The 14,056-nt window shown below is 32.7% G+C and overlaps 4 protein-coding genes and 1 non-coding gene across 5 annotated transcripts; 2 read left to right on the plus strand and 3 right to left on the minus strand.

Annotated features, from left to right (window-relative positions):
* The first annotated feature begins 783 nt into the window (after positions 1–783).
* Positions 784–2,503, plus strand: LOC111310669 (protein NODULATION SIGNALING PATHWAY 2-like). Its single transcript, XM_022910115.2, has one exon. The coding sequence runs from the start codon at positions 811–813 to the stop codon at positions 2,422–2,424; it is 1,614 nt and encodes a 537-aa protein (XP_022765850.2). The 5' UTR covers positions 784–810; the 3' UTR covers positions 2,425–2,503.
* Positions 2,504–2,600: 97 nt separating this feature from the next.
* On the minus strand, positions 2,601–2,682 carry TRNAS-CGA (transfer RNA serine (anticodon CGA)). Its single transcript has one exon. It is a non-coding gene; the product is annotated as a tRNA-Ser (tRNA).
* Positions 2,683–2,741: 59 nt separating this feature from the next.
* Positions 2,742–4,434, plus strand: LOC111311136 (kinetochore protein SPC24 homolog). Its single transcript, XM_022910507.2, has 5 exons — positions 2,742–3,124; positions 3,212–3,353; positions 3,463–3,564; positions 3,991–4,064; positions 4,189–4,434. Exons 1-5 carry the CDS (start codon positions 2,947–2,949, stop codon positions 4,293–4,295), a joined length of 603 nt encoding a protein of 200 aa, XP_022766242.1. The 5' UTR covers positions 2,742–2,946; the 3' UTR covers positions 4,296–4,434.
* Positions 4,435–4,686: 252 nt separating this feature from the next.
* Positions 4,687–7,351, minus strand: LOC111310670 (gamma-interferon-responsive lysosomal thiol protein-like). Its single transcript, XM_089762956.1, has 5 exons — positions 6,952–7,351; positions 6,706–6,771; positions 6,287–6,451; positions 5,081–5,173; positions 4,687–5,002 (listed from the first exon to the last, which is right to left on the minus strand). Exons 1-5 carry the CDS (start codon positions 7,309–7,311, stop codon positions 4,844–4,846), a joined length of 843 nt encoding a protein of 280 aa, XP_089619082.1. The 5' UTR covers positions 7,312–7,351; the 3' UTR covers positions 4,687–4,843.
* A 1,466-nt stretch (positions 7,352–8,817) lies between these two features.
* On the minus strand, positions 8,818–10,568 carry LOC111311137 (gamma-interferon-responsive lysosomal thiol protein-like). The gene is made up of 5 exons (XM_022910508.2): positions 10,271–10,568; positions 9,927–9,992; positions 9,362–9,499; positions 9,191–9,283; positions 8,818–9,095 (listed from the first exon to the last, which is right to left on the minus strand). Exons 1-5 carry the CDS (start codon positions 10,505–10,507, stop codon positions 8,931–8,933), a joined length of 699 nt encoding a protein of 232 aa, XP_022766243.2. The 5' UTR covers positions 10,508–10,568; the 3' UTR covers positions 8,818–8,930.
* Between the last annotated feature and the right edge of the window lie 3,488 nt (positions 10,569–14,056).

Here is a 14,056-nt window from a genome sequence, read left to right on the forward strand (position 1 = left end):
TAGATGATTAAAATGGTATTTTTTAGATTGTTTATTCTCATATAAATCGTGACATTAATAAAACATGTTGTTTGATACTATCAAAAACACTTTTTGGAATGAATATTGGCTGATGAATGAGTAAAAGAAAGGTAGAGAATAATAATATTTGGAAGTGTAATCAGACACCGAAAAGAACGACTTTGACGAGTAATCTAACCTTTATAATTTACTGAAAGCGACGTAGTCAGGAATTTTCCAATTTCTCATGCAACCTGGTAATTTTATCCGCTTGTTCTTCCTTAAATTCAAATAAAATATGTGGATGATTACAAGGAATTTGTTTATCTAGCAAGAAGCCAATGGGCATTACTTCTTTATTGATATATATATTTTTTATTAAAGGCTATATATCTTTCTCATTAAGTGGAAGGCATTTACCTTGGAAATGAATGAATAGTTTGCCTAAATAATATTATCTTCATTAAAAAATTCGTAAGCTATGCATTAAATAAATAAAAATTTCATGCAATAGCAACTCTGTGAAGCTGCCAAGAAAGGAAGACGACCCAACAGGGAACCTTGATGGAATAAAACTCTTAAGAAATCGGGTGAGAGTGATTGGAAGTTCTTTTGCTTAATCTAATTTCCATTTAATTGTCTTATTCATACCGAGATATCCCTACATCTATATCTGCTTTATATTCCTACATCTATATCTGCTTTATATTCCTACATCTATATCTGCTTTATGTATACTCACAAATTAAACTGGCAGTCAAAACTCAAGGCAAAACAAAGTTTTATTATCCTGTAAACTATCATCAAAAGATGATGCAATCAGAAAATTTTCCCCCTTCATGGCCATTCCATAGTTTCGCCAATTCAACTATTGATCAGTTCGAGCCCTATAGCCTCAATATGGGTGTCCCTTTTGACGTTTGTGAATTCTCTTCTTCATTCACTACCAGAAAGGATTCCTCTGAGATTTCCTCAATTTCCCATTTCTCTACAATGTTCTCCAGTGAGATTTTCCCATATCCAGCCTGTGATGATCAGCTTCAGGTCACAGTGCCATCGGAGGATTTTTCAGTCCCCTTTGAGGGGCTTGAATCTATGTTGACTGACGGGATTGAGGATCTATATAACTGTTTGGATGAGAGCGAAGAAAGTTTTCCGTTGTCACAGCCATTGTCCTCTCAAAGGCAATATGTATGGAGTCCTAGTCCATCCATAAGGTCTAATGAGGCATCCACTGATATGACATCAATGCGATCATCACTTAACATGCCTGGAGAAGCCATGGAAATTGATAATCAGTTGAGCATATTTCATCTACTCAAGGCTTATGGAGAAGCTACAGAGAAGAACCAGAAAGACCTTGCAGAGGTGATCCTGAAGTGTGTCAGTGAGAAAGGTAGTCCAGTTGGTGAAACTTGGGAACGGATTGCATTCAATTTATCTCAAGAGATTCAAAATCAAAGCGATTATCTAATGCAAGAGTCTAGCAAGAACTTTGAGACAGCCTTCTGGGCTTTCTATCAGATGTTCCCATATGGAAGGTTTGCTCATTTTGCTGCTAATTCAGCAATCCTGGAAGCCATGCCCAATGATGCAGACATGTTACACATCGTGGATTTTGACTTCGGAGAGGGGATTCAGTGGCCTCCAATGATTGAGGCCATGGCATGGCAACACAAGACATTGAGACTGACATCAATAAGATGGGGAGAGGAAGACTTCGCTTGTTGTCCATGGAGGTTTGAGGACACAAAAAGGCAACTTTGTGACCATGCCAGGTCTTTTGGCCTAATGATAAAAGTGGAGGAAATGGGAATAGAAGAGTTGAAGAAAGAGCTCAAGAAAATGAAGAAACGAGGTGGCGCTAGAGAATGGTTGGCCTTCAATTGCATGGTGGGACTGCCACACATGGGAAAAGCCAAGAGCAGGAAGCACGTAAATGAGTTTCTAAACGCAGCTAAAGAACTATTGCAAAGTTCTGACAACTACATTATAAGAAACAGGGGAATTATAACATTCGGTGATGGAGATGCTTGTGAAAAACAGAAAGATTTTTCAGGATATGGGACATTCTTTGATTGGCAATTGATGCACTACCAAGCTGTTTTAGAATCAATGCAATCCAACTTCCCAAAGCAGCTCGTCCAAGCAAGAATGGCTATGGAGTGTCTGTTTGTAGGACCCAATATCTGTAGCCAAGCTTGGTTCCAAAAGTGGAAGGAGATAAATGAAAGTTGCCATTTCCAGGCAGGTACCAGATTGGAAGGTTTGAAGGTTAGCACACAGAGATTAATGGAAGCTAAAGAAATAGTGAGAGGAAGGGAAAATGCATATGAGGTGTGCATTGGAGGGAATTGTGGAAATGAATTAACCTTGGAGTGGAGAGGAATTATGCTAGTCAGAGTTTCCTCCTGGAGAAATTAGAGCTTAATTTTTTTTAGTACTTGTATGAAAATACAAACAGCAGAAGGATTATTTATGTTGAAATTGTAAAAATTGTGAAAACCATAAAACAAATGAATACAAGATTTCTACATTTTTATTATAGAAAAGTTTCCACTTTCTCTAATTGCAAGTTAGTTGTTTGTCTACTGGTAAAACGTCGACAGCAGGATTCGAACCTGCGCAGGCAATGCCCAACAGATTTCGAGTCTGTCTCCTTAACCACTCGGACATATCGACTCCCATGTAGTTGCCGAATTCATTAACTTAATTTATCCTAAATTTATTGTTCCGAATTTAATTCAAATTTTACTTCTCAACACCCTCTCAATCTCTCCTCCTTCCGCTGCTGGCTAGCAACAGCAAATGTTTTGTTGCCCCTCATTTGATCCGAAGGCCTTCCTTTTGCTTTTGAAAACGCTTTCAAAACTCTGTTTTACCTACTCTTTGTCATTAATTCGTCTTTCTTTTAGGAGCTCAAATTTGAAGAAAAAACCCTAGAAAATGGGGGAATCCTCGAGAATGATCGATGTGGAGAAGCTGATATCTTATAGCGACGATCTGGTGGGGGTTTTAAAGGACCAAAGGGACATTATCAACTTAACGCAGTGTTTTCAGCACCTGAACGATCTCCACTCGCATTGCGACTCTGATTCCAAAGAGGTTTATCGGTTGCTTCAAGGTCTCTCTTTTCTACTTTTTTTTTTTTTCAGAAATTAAAAAGAAAAGAAAATAAAGGAAGATCTTTTTCCTTATTTTTTAAATGCAGAATATGAAGAAAAGATCGAAGCTTGCAAAAAGAAAACAGAGCAGGCAAAGTCTGAAGTTGCCGATGGAGCTGAAATGGAGTATCTGCAGAAGGAATTGCAAGAGGAACTTGAAAAAGAACGTGGGCTTAAGGAGGAGCTTAGATAAGTATATGTTTTTGTCGGAGTTTTTTTTTGTTTTTTTTTTTTGAGGTTTTGGTTTTATGGTGTTTGATTTATTTATTTATCTGTTAAATTTCTTCTAAAAGAACACAGCTACTAGTAATGAGATAACTGAGCTGGAGCGCCAGAGGGCTTCTATTGAAGAGCGGAAGAAAATGCTGAGGAAATTTGAGCAAGATAAGCTCAAAGAACAGTAAGTTTATGAACTCCTATTTGTGTAGCAAATGATGCTTGATCATTTTTATATTTTCTGAATTCTGATGTTTATGTCCTGAAAACGGGGGAAACATGCTAGCATGAATATGTTTCTTGGACAACTAACAGAAAGATCTTGACTTGAATTTCTGGACTTTGATTTCCATGTATATGAGCGTTGTTCACAGGGTTGCTTTCTGTTCTGAATGTGGTTAACAAAGGTTATCTGAAATAACATCTGTAGTATCCTGGGATTTGTCAGTCAACTGTTTTTTGAGGAACCTGGATCTTTTGCTATGTTCAACAATATTTTCTTATTCCAAAAATGTGTTGTAATGGCTATGAAGCTATACTTTCCCAAGTTATCTTTTGCTGAGTTGGTGTCCAGCGTATGAAGATGAATCATTACACCTTGATCTTGCAGGAGGAAGCTTTCCATGTATGCTTCTATAACTAATATTATTCCAGTCTTGGAAGACCAATCCAGAATCTCAGGCCGTATCCTTCTGATAAAAATATTATTTTCCTCTTCATCTAACTTCATCTGTCAGGTTTTTTTTCATATTCAAAGTTGTTTTTATGTTGATTTTTTCAGATTCTCCTTGATTCAAATTTGTCACAGATATAGTGGATAGAGATAAAAAGGTGGTAGAGAAGTTTGAATGTGACCCATCAAAGGTGACTGCTTTTGATGCTTGTGATAGCCTATGGAAGATGATAAATTCCTAGTAGCCATTTCACATACTTTCTCTTGATTGAGATATGTAACCAAATATGTAATATTATGTGTTTCTAATGCTTCTATCCAAGCATTTTTCGTTCCTAAATGTTTGATCTTTTTATGTGATAGATTATTTTGATTCTTAGAGCCTTTTTCACTTTACCAATGTGTGTAAGAGGTTGGACGCGGCCATTGCAGCCATTCCCTTGTTGAAGAAATGCAGTAGAAGGTTGCTTTTTGTTGATAATGAATCAAATTTCTCTCTTAAATGCTGTTGAAATTTGATGGCAACCAAGAACCTTAAGATGAAACTCATTTATAAGATCTCCATTTTAGTCTTCAGCTTTAAACCTAGCAAGATTATCAAATAAGAGGATAAATCTTCAAGCGTTAATCATAAACAATAATAACCAGGAGGATATATTATGCTAGTAGTCCAAATTGTAATCTCATTCCTGCATAAATAATGTAGAAGTTAAAAAGTTAAAATGGTCCATCCTGATCCTACTACTATGTGAATTTATACTGGTGCCTCTGTTTTCCTCCACTGCAACAATTAAGTCTCAGCTGGAATGAACGAAGCTGAGTCTGGGTAGCAGACAGGAGAGATTGAACTTTTGTCTTCAGCTGCTTTGGGAGAATTTGACATGCAGGCCTTTGCCAGAGCTTTGTCTTTGTAAGCATTGCAGACATAGGTTATAAAGTTTTCGTATTTCTGCACCCCAAGTATTTAGATGGTCAGAGAGAGAAACAAAGGTGTTGATAACGATGAACAGAGAGATGAGTGGCTAACATCATAAAGAGGTTGATTATTCACTGTCACCCAGGGAACATATAAATGTTTTGGATGGAGATTATTTGTTTCCGTAGCGTACTGCAGTAAAAGCTGCATTTCAATTTGCATTTGATGTCAGTAGAAAAACCAACATAATATGGCTGCATACGTTGAACTATAGAAAGAAGAAATGGAAATTTAAAAATCATTGTTACACTTACAGTAAACACAACCGAATGCATTAACACTATAATTGGATTGAGGAGAAGGGAAGGAAAGAAAAGAAAAATAAATGAAAGTAATGGAAACAGAAAAATCTTTTTTTTTGTTTGAATAATCTTTTAATTTAAAAGAAAGAAAATGAGTGAAAACTCAATAAATTTTGATTTTTTTGTAATCTTCACTTTTTAAATAGCTCAATTTGAGGAAAAAATTAAAAAAAAGAAAAGTTAAAAAAAATTTATTTTTATAAAAAAAATTATTATATCAATCTTTTTATTAATATTAAAAACTTAGTAAAAAAAAATCTAATTACATCACAATTTTTTTCGTAATTTTTTCAAAATAATCTCTTTGTTCAAGTAAGAGTCAGATTTTTCTTCCAATATAAAATTTTTTTATAATTTTTTGATGATTTGATTTTGATGAATGATTGAATATGAATAGATATATTTTTTAGGTTTTGAGATGTAATGTTTTTATGTGATTATATTTTTTATATTTAATAAATTTTATATGAATACATCCCCAAAGTAATAGTGTGTTGAAATTTTGATAATAACCAAAAAATCTATCAATGCATGTTTGTAAAATATATTTTTATTTTACTTGATTAAAAATCACTGATATAACAATAATTATGAGACCATATAAAATATGAAATATATTATGATCTTGAAGTGTTCTAAAATTATAGGCAATGAAATGTTATAATTGAAAAATTTATTATAATGAATCATTTTTTTTTTATTTTTTATCCAAACAATAGTTATTAGAAATTTTTTTTTATTAATTTTAATTATTCAAATAAGAAGTACATGTATTAATTTTTTTTTTTTAACTTTCTTTTCTTTTCTTTTTTTTATTAATATTTATTCAATCATTGACTAGAAGCCAACTACCTCGAAGATTGCTTATGCAGTTGCTGGGAAATTGAAAGGAATTAAAAACTACAGAAGGCGAGAAAACTATTGTGTAATTCAATTCCAATTAGAAGTAGCTTACCTTTCTTCCATATCCGCTGTCATAGCAGTTCTTGATAAGTTTCTCGTCCATACCCCATCTGGCAGAGCAGGCTTTCCACAATGTATCTGCACCGTCAGAGTGCTGAACATTCTTGATGTGAAGGCCTTGATTTTCAATACAGTAGATGAAGTTGAAATGCATTCTCTGTGATATTAAATATAGAGAATTAATATGAAGTAAAGAATACACCTACTCCTGAAACCTGCATAAATTTAGTTAGATTTTTTTTTCTAGTAGATCTCATTACCAGTTCCGTAATTAAAGTTCATTTCCTACGAAATTAAGAAAATTGTGCACTAATTAATCATTTATGATTAGTTTCAAGAATCTACTCTACTTAATGTGCTAAAAAAAGGATTTCAGCACTCTTTATGATATGGAAGAGAAAGCTGACTTACCAAATCAGGCCAGATGTTGATGGCGCAGGCATGTATGGTGTTCAGGTAGCATTCATCTTCACCATGCTTGATTTATAAAAATAAATACATATAATTAAATAAATGAAATAAAAGGTGTTAAAATTACAAAACCAAAATAATAAAAACAAAGATGACATGTAATATGCCAAAATACGGATGCAATGGTTGAAGGGAAGTGACAAAACTCAAATGAATACAAATAAGATAGAAAAATGGAAGTGAAACCTGGCAAATGATGGTCTTGTTAGGTTTTACAACTTCAGCGTTGCCCCAGGGAACAAGCCTAAGATTGATGATATTGAGAAGATCAGTGTTGAAGACCTTCACGAGTTGACTTACAATGAAATTCCGGCAATATGGGCATAGAGACTCATAATATAGAGACAGATTAACTTTCTTTGGTTTGACAGATTGAGCTTCGGTGACATTGTTATCTGGAGAAGAATGAGATGGATAGATGAAGATGACGAGCAGAGAAAGAAGAAGAAAGAAGAGAAACTGAGAAGAAGCCATTACTCGGTAGTCAGTCAGTACTGAAAACAATGAAGTTCCCATATTTTCTAAGGTTTTATATGTAGCTGTCATAAATACTGAAACATCTAAATGGTTCCTTATAAATGATAGGTGTCCCACAATTCCTTAGGTATTAAAACGCAGTGCCCCCCCCCCCCCTTCTCTTTTTTGCAGATCAGGCTTCTTTAAGTCGTTTATTTTCTTTGTCAAACCATCTTGCCTGGAAGCAAGTAAAAAAATAATGATAAAACTTAAGTCATTTTTAAGTACTAATATCAAATTGTTCATTATTGAAAAACACTAGCAGCTACAACAAAATCAACTTAGGCTTAGCAGCCATGTTTTCAACTCCTAGGCTTCTTGATTAATTTTCATTCTCTTAGCTTTCCACTATTAACCTTCAAAATCAACTTAAAGGTATAATTATTGAAAAATACTATTTCACTTAAATAGCCTATTTGTTGATTAGCTTCTTTTAATCAGCCTGGTTCATTTGATAGACTAAATATGCTAGCAAACTGGCATATTAAAAAGGTCACCTCAAATTTTAAGCATTGTTATCCTCCCGCTTCATGCTGAAGGAAGATCCATATATCAGTATCACAAACTGATGTTGAGCACACTTTTGTTCCTTCTAAAGGGTTGACTCTGCTGCCATAAGTTCGTATAATAATCCAACAGCAAGTATGCCCAAAAAATAAAAAACTAAATTCCACAGGCTACTTGCCCTTGGTCTTGGATCCCTATGATCCTGCTCAAACATGTCTTCTTCTTTGGACTTAACAATAGAGAAGAAAAGATTGCTTTCAATTTTAGCTGGAGAATTGCTGCAGTTTTTCTTTTTAACTTTTGGCTGAATTGCTGCAGTTTTTTCTGGAATGGTCAACTTTCTTTACTTGTGAATATAAAATATTACTTCTGAATAATCAAAAGGTGTATACATTAATAACTTCATACAAGCTTACTACAAAATGCAACCTTATCAGCTGCAATTTCGGGACACGCCAAATTAATTGCAGTGCAGTGCCAACTAGAGGCAGCAAGTCTCAGATCTCAAACATATTTAATGAGAAGCAGAATCACAAAAATCATGGACTACTAACAGATGGTGAGAAGTCCCCTGCCTCGTGGCCTAGTGGCAAAGGAAAGCTTAAAGGGACATGAGGGCTAGGTTTCGAGCCACCCCCTCTCCTCACCCCCTGTACTAAAAACAAAAAAAAAAATACACTGAAGGTGAGAATACACAATCCATGCCTTGTAAATTATCGAGTTCTTCCCGTAATCATTATATTTTACTTATAATTGTAGGAGATAAAATATAAATGATACATTTTTTGGTTAGCACCCTCAATGACTTTGATTAGCATAATTCATTTAAACAGGCCTACTAGAAAGCTAAAGAATCTGATGCAATGATTGTCGTCACAACCAGAACTTGATGAAAAGGTTAGTTTTAGATAGGCGTGGTATTCATGTACATTTCAGAGCCATCATATAATCGTATGGTACTGCTCTATTTTATACTGTTTAATCAAGAGCAATCGCTATTGTTCAATTAAAGAAGGGAGACGCCAAACTGAATCCCATAAATCAGCAACCATGTGATTGTATATGGTGTATCAGCATTCAGCAACGATGCCTACATATAAGGGAATCGACAAAATGTTATTCTCTAATTTTCTTAACTGGTATCAAGGTTTTCTAGTTTTTCTCTTAGCATAGCAAACTGAATTACTAAGAGTTGCCTTTTTTAAAGAATTGTTCGTTAGTGGGAGTAGTGGGAGTGATTGGCAAGCCTCAGGCACTCGTTCGCCCTGGTATGCCTTGCAGACGTAGCTAGCAAAATTCTTGAAGTCCTGTATTGACAAAAAGAGCATTATGAAGACAATAGAGCAATAAAATTGAGAAAAAATTGGAGAGCAAAAGATACATAAGCTAGAAATTAAGTGACCTCCTGCAGAGGTTGACCGTTAACAAGCACCCATGGGACAAATTTATGTGGTGGATTAAGCTGAGTAGTTTCAGCAGCATACTGTTTTTCAAGCTGTAAACATAATTATCACGCAATGAATATTAAAAATTAGATGAAAGATCAAAGAGACAACAAGCTAATGAAACTCACCACATTTCCATATCCACTTTTATAGCAATCAATGGGGACAGTGCCCAAGCGAGTCATATCAAAACAATTAACCCACTCATTCAGCTTGTTCTCCAAGGTCAGACGCTCAACGCAGAGAATAAATCTGAAATGCCACTCCTGCATTAAGAAAAGTTACGAGATAAATCAAGACTCAAGGATCAACCATATGTCAAAGGATGGATGCTATTGGTAGTGTCTCATAGAGACCACAATTTGATGTTTGGAATTTAAAATTAGTCAAAAGTTGCACTAAACTCTATATTCATCAATTTTCAAGGTCAACTGATCAAACTATGTTCTACAGTTCTCTTGGCCTAAGATTCACGAAAATGAGAAGAAAATTTTCAATCTTAACATTGGGATTCAATGTATTCACAGGAAAAACCAAGTGCCACCTTCAACAAAAAGAATTTTTTTCTTTCAGAAAAAAAAATGGTGCTGTATTAATGCACATGCATTTCAGCTTTAACTTGGTATGGTAATGAAGAATGTTGTGGGTAACATGGATCATGTTTTCTTGGGCCTAGAAGAATAGTGGGCTTACCAAGTTAGGATATATTGTGATGGTGCAAGCCTCGATAGCATTTAAAAGGCATTCATCTGGGCCATGCTGCAAGGGGATGTAAAGCAAAATGGTCAAAATTTTGGATCCCAACCTGGCAACCTCCATGCCCAAGCATTGGAATTAAACCCGATTGGTCATTCATAACTGGGAAAAAAGAAAGAAAGCAAGATTGGCGAAAGCCGAACAAAGGCTGCAAGCCTGCAACTTCTTGTAAGGAAACAGATTTAGAGGTTTGCTTGAATTGAGTTGAAAACTAAGATGTACAAAGGAACTCTGATGGAGATAGAGATTATATAAACAGGATTCAGGGTTTGAAAAAGAACCTGGCAACCGAAGGTACCGTCACGTTGCATAACAGCGTTGCCCCATGGAACCAGCCTGAGGTTGACGATGGAAATGAGTCCCTTGTCAAAGAGCTTTACCAGATGGTTCACTATGAAGTCTGCACAATAAGGGCAGAGAGTTTCGTAGTAAACAGAAAGAGTGACGTTTTGAGCATTATATGTTGATATAAACAACAACAACAATAGGAGAGAAGTAAACAAACGAAGAGACGCCATTTCCAAACTGCAAACTAATATTTCAGAAGTTTCAATTTGAATTTAATTTATGGATAGAATCGCTTCTTATGCACTTTGAAAAGCTTCGAAAAGTAACCGTCACTTTTTATAGGGTAATGACCCTCACTTTGATGTAATAACCTTTTCTCTTTTTCTTTTTCAGCTTTTTTTTTCTCTCCCATTCGCATTCTTTTCCAGATTTCTTTCATTCATTTTTTTTTTTCTATTTTTTTTCTTTCTTTTTCATGTAGAAAAATGAAAATGGAAGGATTTGTGAAATCTCAGTCCCCGGCATTAAATGGCTTAACCTTAGTATTTATGAAAATATTTGAATAAGATACGATTCGATCTTATTTCCATTTCTATATTACAGTTTACCAAAATCTATTAAAAAAAAAAGTTTACGCTATATAAAATGTCATTAATTATCATTATTTTAAATGAAACTTTTATTAAAATCATGAAGATTTTATTTTTAATAATAATAAATATATTTTTTGTACAAAATAGTAGATTCATTTACTATCAAATATAGGGAAATGAACTCCACTCCAATAGAGGGTAATCATAATTTCGTTAGTTATAAGACTCTTCACTTTAATAAAAATATAAATATCCTTAAATTTTTTTTAATTTATGTAAAATTTTCAACTGAGTTAATATCATTTGATTAGTGAAATCAATTCAATTAAAAAATTTATATATGATGTAGATACCAGCTAAGGTACTACATAAATATATACAATCCAAGTAGCAATTTTAAGTTAAAATCTAAAATAAGTAGTAACTCCCTTGGAATATTTGCTTGCTGTAAAGTTGTGCAAGTCATGGCTTTCGTGAATATTCTCAGTCGCCACTCACCCGCAAGTTATGAATATATAAAACGCAATTAGCACTTTAAATATGGGTCCGAAATGAGAAAGCCATTTTTTAAAAAAAATAAGACTGCTTTTTTTCTTAATTGAAAGCTGACACATGTTGACGTTATTCACCAATCTTAAGAAAGGAATAAATTCGTCAAGTTTTGATAGCTCAATGCATATATGGCTTACCAATTTTGCAAAACACGTAAAGCCAATGTAACTTTCAAAACAATGCACTATTTATCTTCTTATGCATACAATCTTCTCCCTTTTGTTGCAATCCACTACTTACATATATAGCTCAATTTAGACACCAGCTCACTCTTATATAATTGTACGATTTTGTGTCTTGAACAATGTTATGGTCTTAAATTATTAATTATGAAATTAATAATTTACGTATTAATGACTTTTTCTTATACTAAGAAAAAGATTAAGAAAATATTTTGAACCGCATTTTTTCAATTAATATAGTTGTAAAGCAGAAAGTCTCTAACTACCTATCATTACAAAAAAATGGATAATTATTTACAAAATTGTTCATCTCTAATAATATTTTTATTATTCGAATTTATTATTAGTGGCAGAGTTTCCGTCACTAAAAATCTAATGACATACTCTACTTCGTTGATAATATTCCATCGATAAAAACCTATCCTCTGGGTAATACTAATGACATCAGCAATAAAAATTTTCATCACTAAAAACAAATATTCCATCGATAATAACAATTTCCATAAAAAATATAAATTTGTTGCTCATGAGTTTTAGTGATAGAATTTTCATTAATAAGATTTTTATTTTATTCTTGCAATCAAAAAGTAAAACAAATCCTACCATTGATAGTCTTTTGCGATGGAAATTCCATCACTAATGTTTTTATTATTAATTTTGTGAAATGGAGTTTGAATTTCACTATTAGTGCTTATTAGAGATGAAATTTTCGTCGCTAAAAAGTGTTTTTTTTTTAATTTTTATGCTACATTTTCGTCACAAAAAGAATTTAATGATGAAAAATTATGTTGCTAAAACTAAAAAAAAAAAGCAAAATTTGGGATTGATTCCCATTTTAGGATCGATCTTTGTCATGGCAAATCAACTATTCTCTTAATAAGATCGGTCATTTTAAGTTTTAAGTCAATTATTGCATTTCCAAACCTGTTTGAGGGTCGATCCTTGTCATGGAGGATCAATCCTTCCTTGAATAGGATTAATCCTTTGAAGTTTTAAGCCAATTATTGCATTTGCAAACCTATTGCATTTATTAACGGATCTCAATACAACTATATTATACTATAATTAAATATCTAGTTCATTTTTACAAAACCTACCAATAGTGCATACATACACAACATAATATGATATTTTTACATAATATGGTAAAAACTAGTTCATTTTTACAAAACCTACCAATAGTGCATACATGCCAGAATTACATTTATACTTGCTAATATGATTTTTTTTTTTTGATTCTTTAAATTTCTATTAAGAGTAAAAAACTTTTAAAACTATTTTAAAGTGCCAATAAAAATCACATTTTATTTAAAATTTTTATATGTATTGAGTAAGCTATATTGATACTTAAAATTTTCTTTAAAAAAAGTCTTCCTTTATTTTTTTCAAATAATTTTGATATTTCTAATATTAAACACCAAAACATAAAATCGAATTTGAATCAATCAATTAACATGCAATAATAAACAAAACAATAAAAGCTAAATGCTATGAAATCAATTAAACAAACTCGAATATAACCCTAATTCAGTTGTCATGCAGTACATGCAATTTAACAAAACCAACATAAATCAAAGCCCTACTTAGTTTCAAAATCATGCAATAAGCCTAAATTAACCTTTAACAAGCAATTAAAGCAAAATAAATCAAAACAATCAAACCAATAAACAATAACCAAAAATATTAAACCCTAATCTCATGCAATTTCTTACAACCCCAATATAAAAACCCTAAACTAAATTAACAAACCCTAAATATGCAATAACTAAAATAAAATCAATATTAGAAACTAATTTAAATCAATTAACAACTAAACCATATAGAACATGCAAGAACTTAAACAAATAATCAAGATTTAATCCTAAACATTCAATCTAAACAACTTAAGCTTAAACCAAAATTAAATCCAGCTTTAAATAATATAATCAAAACCTTTAAACCAAGATTAAATTGCAATTGAATAAATTAAACCAAAATAGAACAACAACCAAAAGGATTAAACCAAAATAAAACAACTTGTAAGTATAAAGAACCAAAACCAAAAAGAAAGATTCAATCTTTAAACTAATAACACTAAACTGAATGAAAAGAAACTTAAAACTAGAATTTGATTGCTTGAAAACTTAAAAAATAATGTGCATAAAGTAATCTTGAAAACTAGAAAATTAAAAGAACATGAAAGTTTAAAACCAAAACTTGAATACTAAAGAAATCTTAGAACACACAAACCCTAAAAATCATTGATAAATTAGTTTGTCAACCCAACCCTTTACACCTTTTATTCAAGACTTAATGATGAATTTATAGGCTAAGAAAACCTTAGGTAGGTTTAGCCAAGAGATCTTGAAAAGAGCTTGCACATGTGTTTTAGTTGGACTTGAACTCTTGAATCCAAGAATACCTCTTGTAGTTGAATCCAACTAGAACTCTTCAACAAGAAATCTTATAAACC

This window comes from Durio zibethinus, chromosome 1 (genome assembly GCF_047325235.1).
Source record: "Durio zibethinus cultivar Kanyao isolate XHJ-2024 chromosome 1, ASM4732523v1, whole genome shotgun sequence".
Taxonomy (NCBI): Eukaryota; Viridiplantae; Streptophyta; class Magnoliopsida; order Malvales; family Malvaceae; genus Durio; species Durio zibethinus.

Bases quoted from the DNA above. Each gene is read 5' to 3' on its own strand.
- LOC111311136 (XM_022910507.2), top strand. From the start codon at position 2,947: ATGGGGGAATCCTCGAGAATGATCGATGTGGAGAAGCTGATATCTTAT. The intron at 3,565-3,990 runs GTAAGTTTATGA...TTGATCTTGCAG, and splicing joins CAAGATAAGCTCAAAGAACA to GAGGAAGCTTTCCATGTATG. The intron at 4,065-4,188 runs GTATCCTTCTGA...AATTTGTCACAG, and splicing joins CCAATCCAGAATCTCAGGCC to ATATAGTGGATAGAGATAAA.
- LOC111311137 (XM_022910508.2), bottom strand. From the start codon at position 10,507: ATGGCGTCTCTTCGTTTGTTTACTTCTCTCCTATTGTTGTTGTTGTTT. The intron at 9,500-9,926 runs GTAAGCCCACTA...TTCTTAATGCAG, and splicing joins TCACAATATATCCTAACTTG to GAGTGGCATTTCAGATTTAT. The intron at 9,284-9,361 runs GTGAGTTTCATT...TTATGTTTACAG, and splicing joins AAAGTGGATATGGAAATGTG to CTTGAAAAACAGTATGCTGC.
- LOC111310669 (XM_022910115.2), top strand. From the start codon at position 811: ATGATGCAATCAGAAAATTTTCCCCCTTCATGGCCATTCCATAGTTTC.
- LOC111310670 (XM_089762956.1), bottom strand. From the start codon at position 7,311: ATGACAGCTACATATAAAACCTTAGAAAATATGGGAACTTCATTGTTT. The intron at 5,174-6,286 runs GTAAGCTACTTC...ATTGAAATGCAG, and splicing joins ACAGCGGATATGGAAGAAAG to CTTTTACTGCAGTACGCTAC. The intron at 5,003-5,080 runs GTTAGCCACTCA...CTTGGGGTGCAG, and splicing joins ATAATCAACCTCTTTATGAT to AAATACGAAAACTTTATAAC.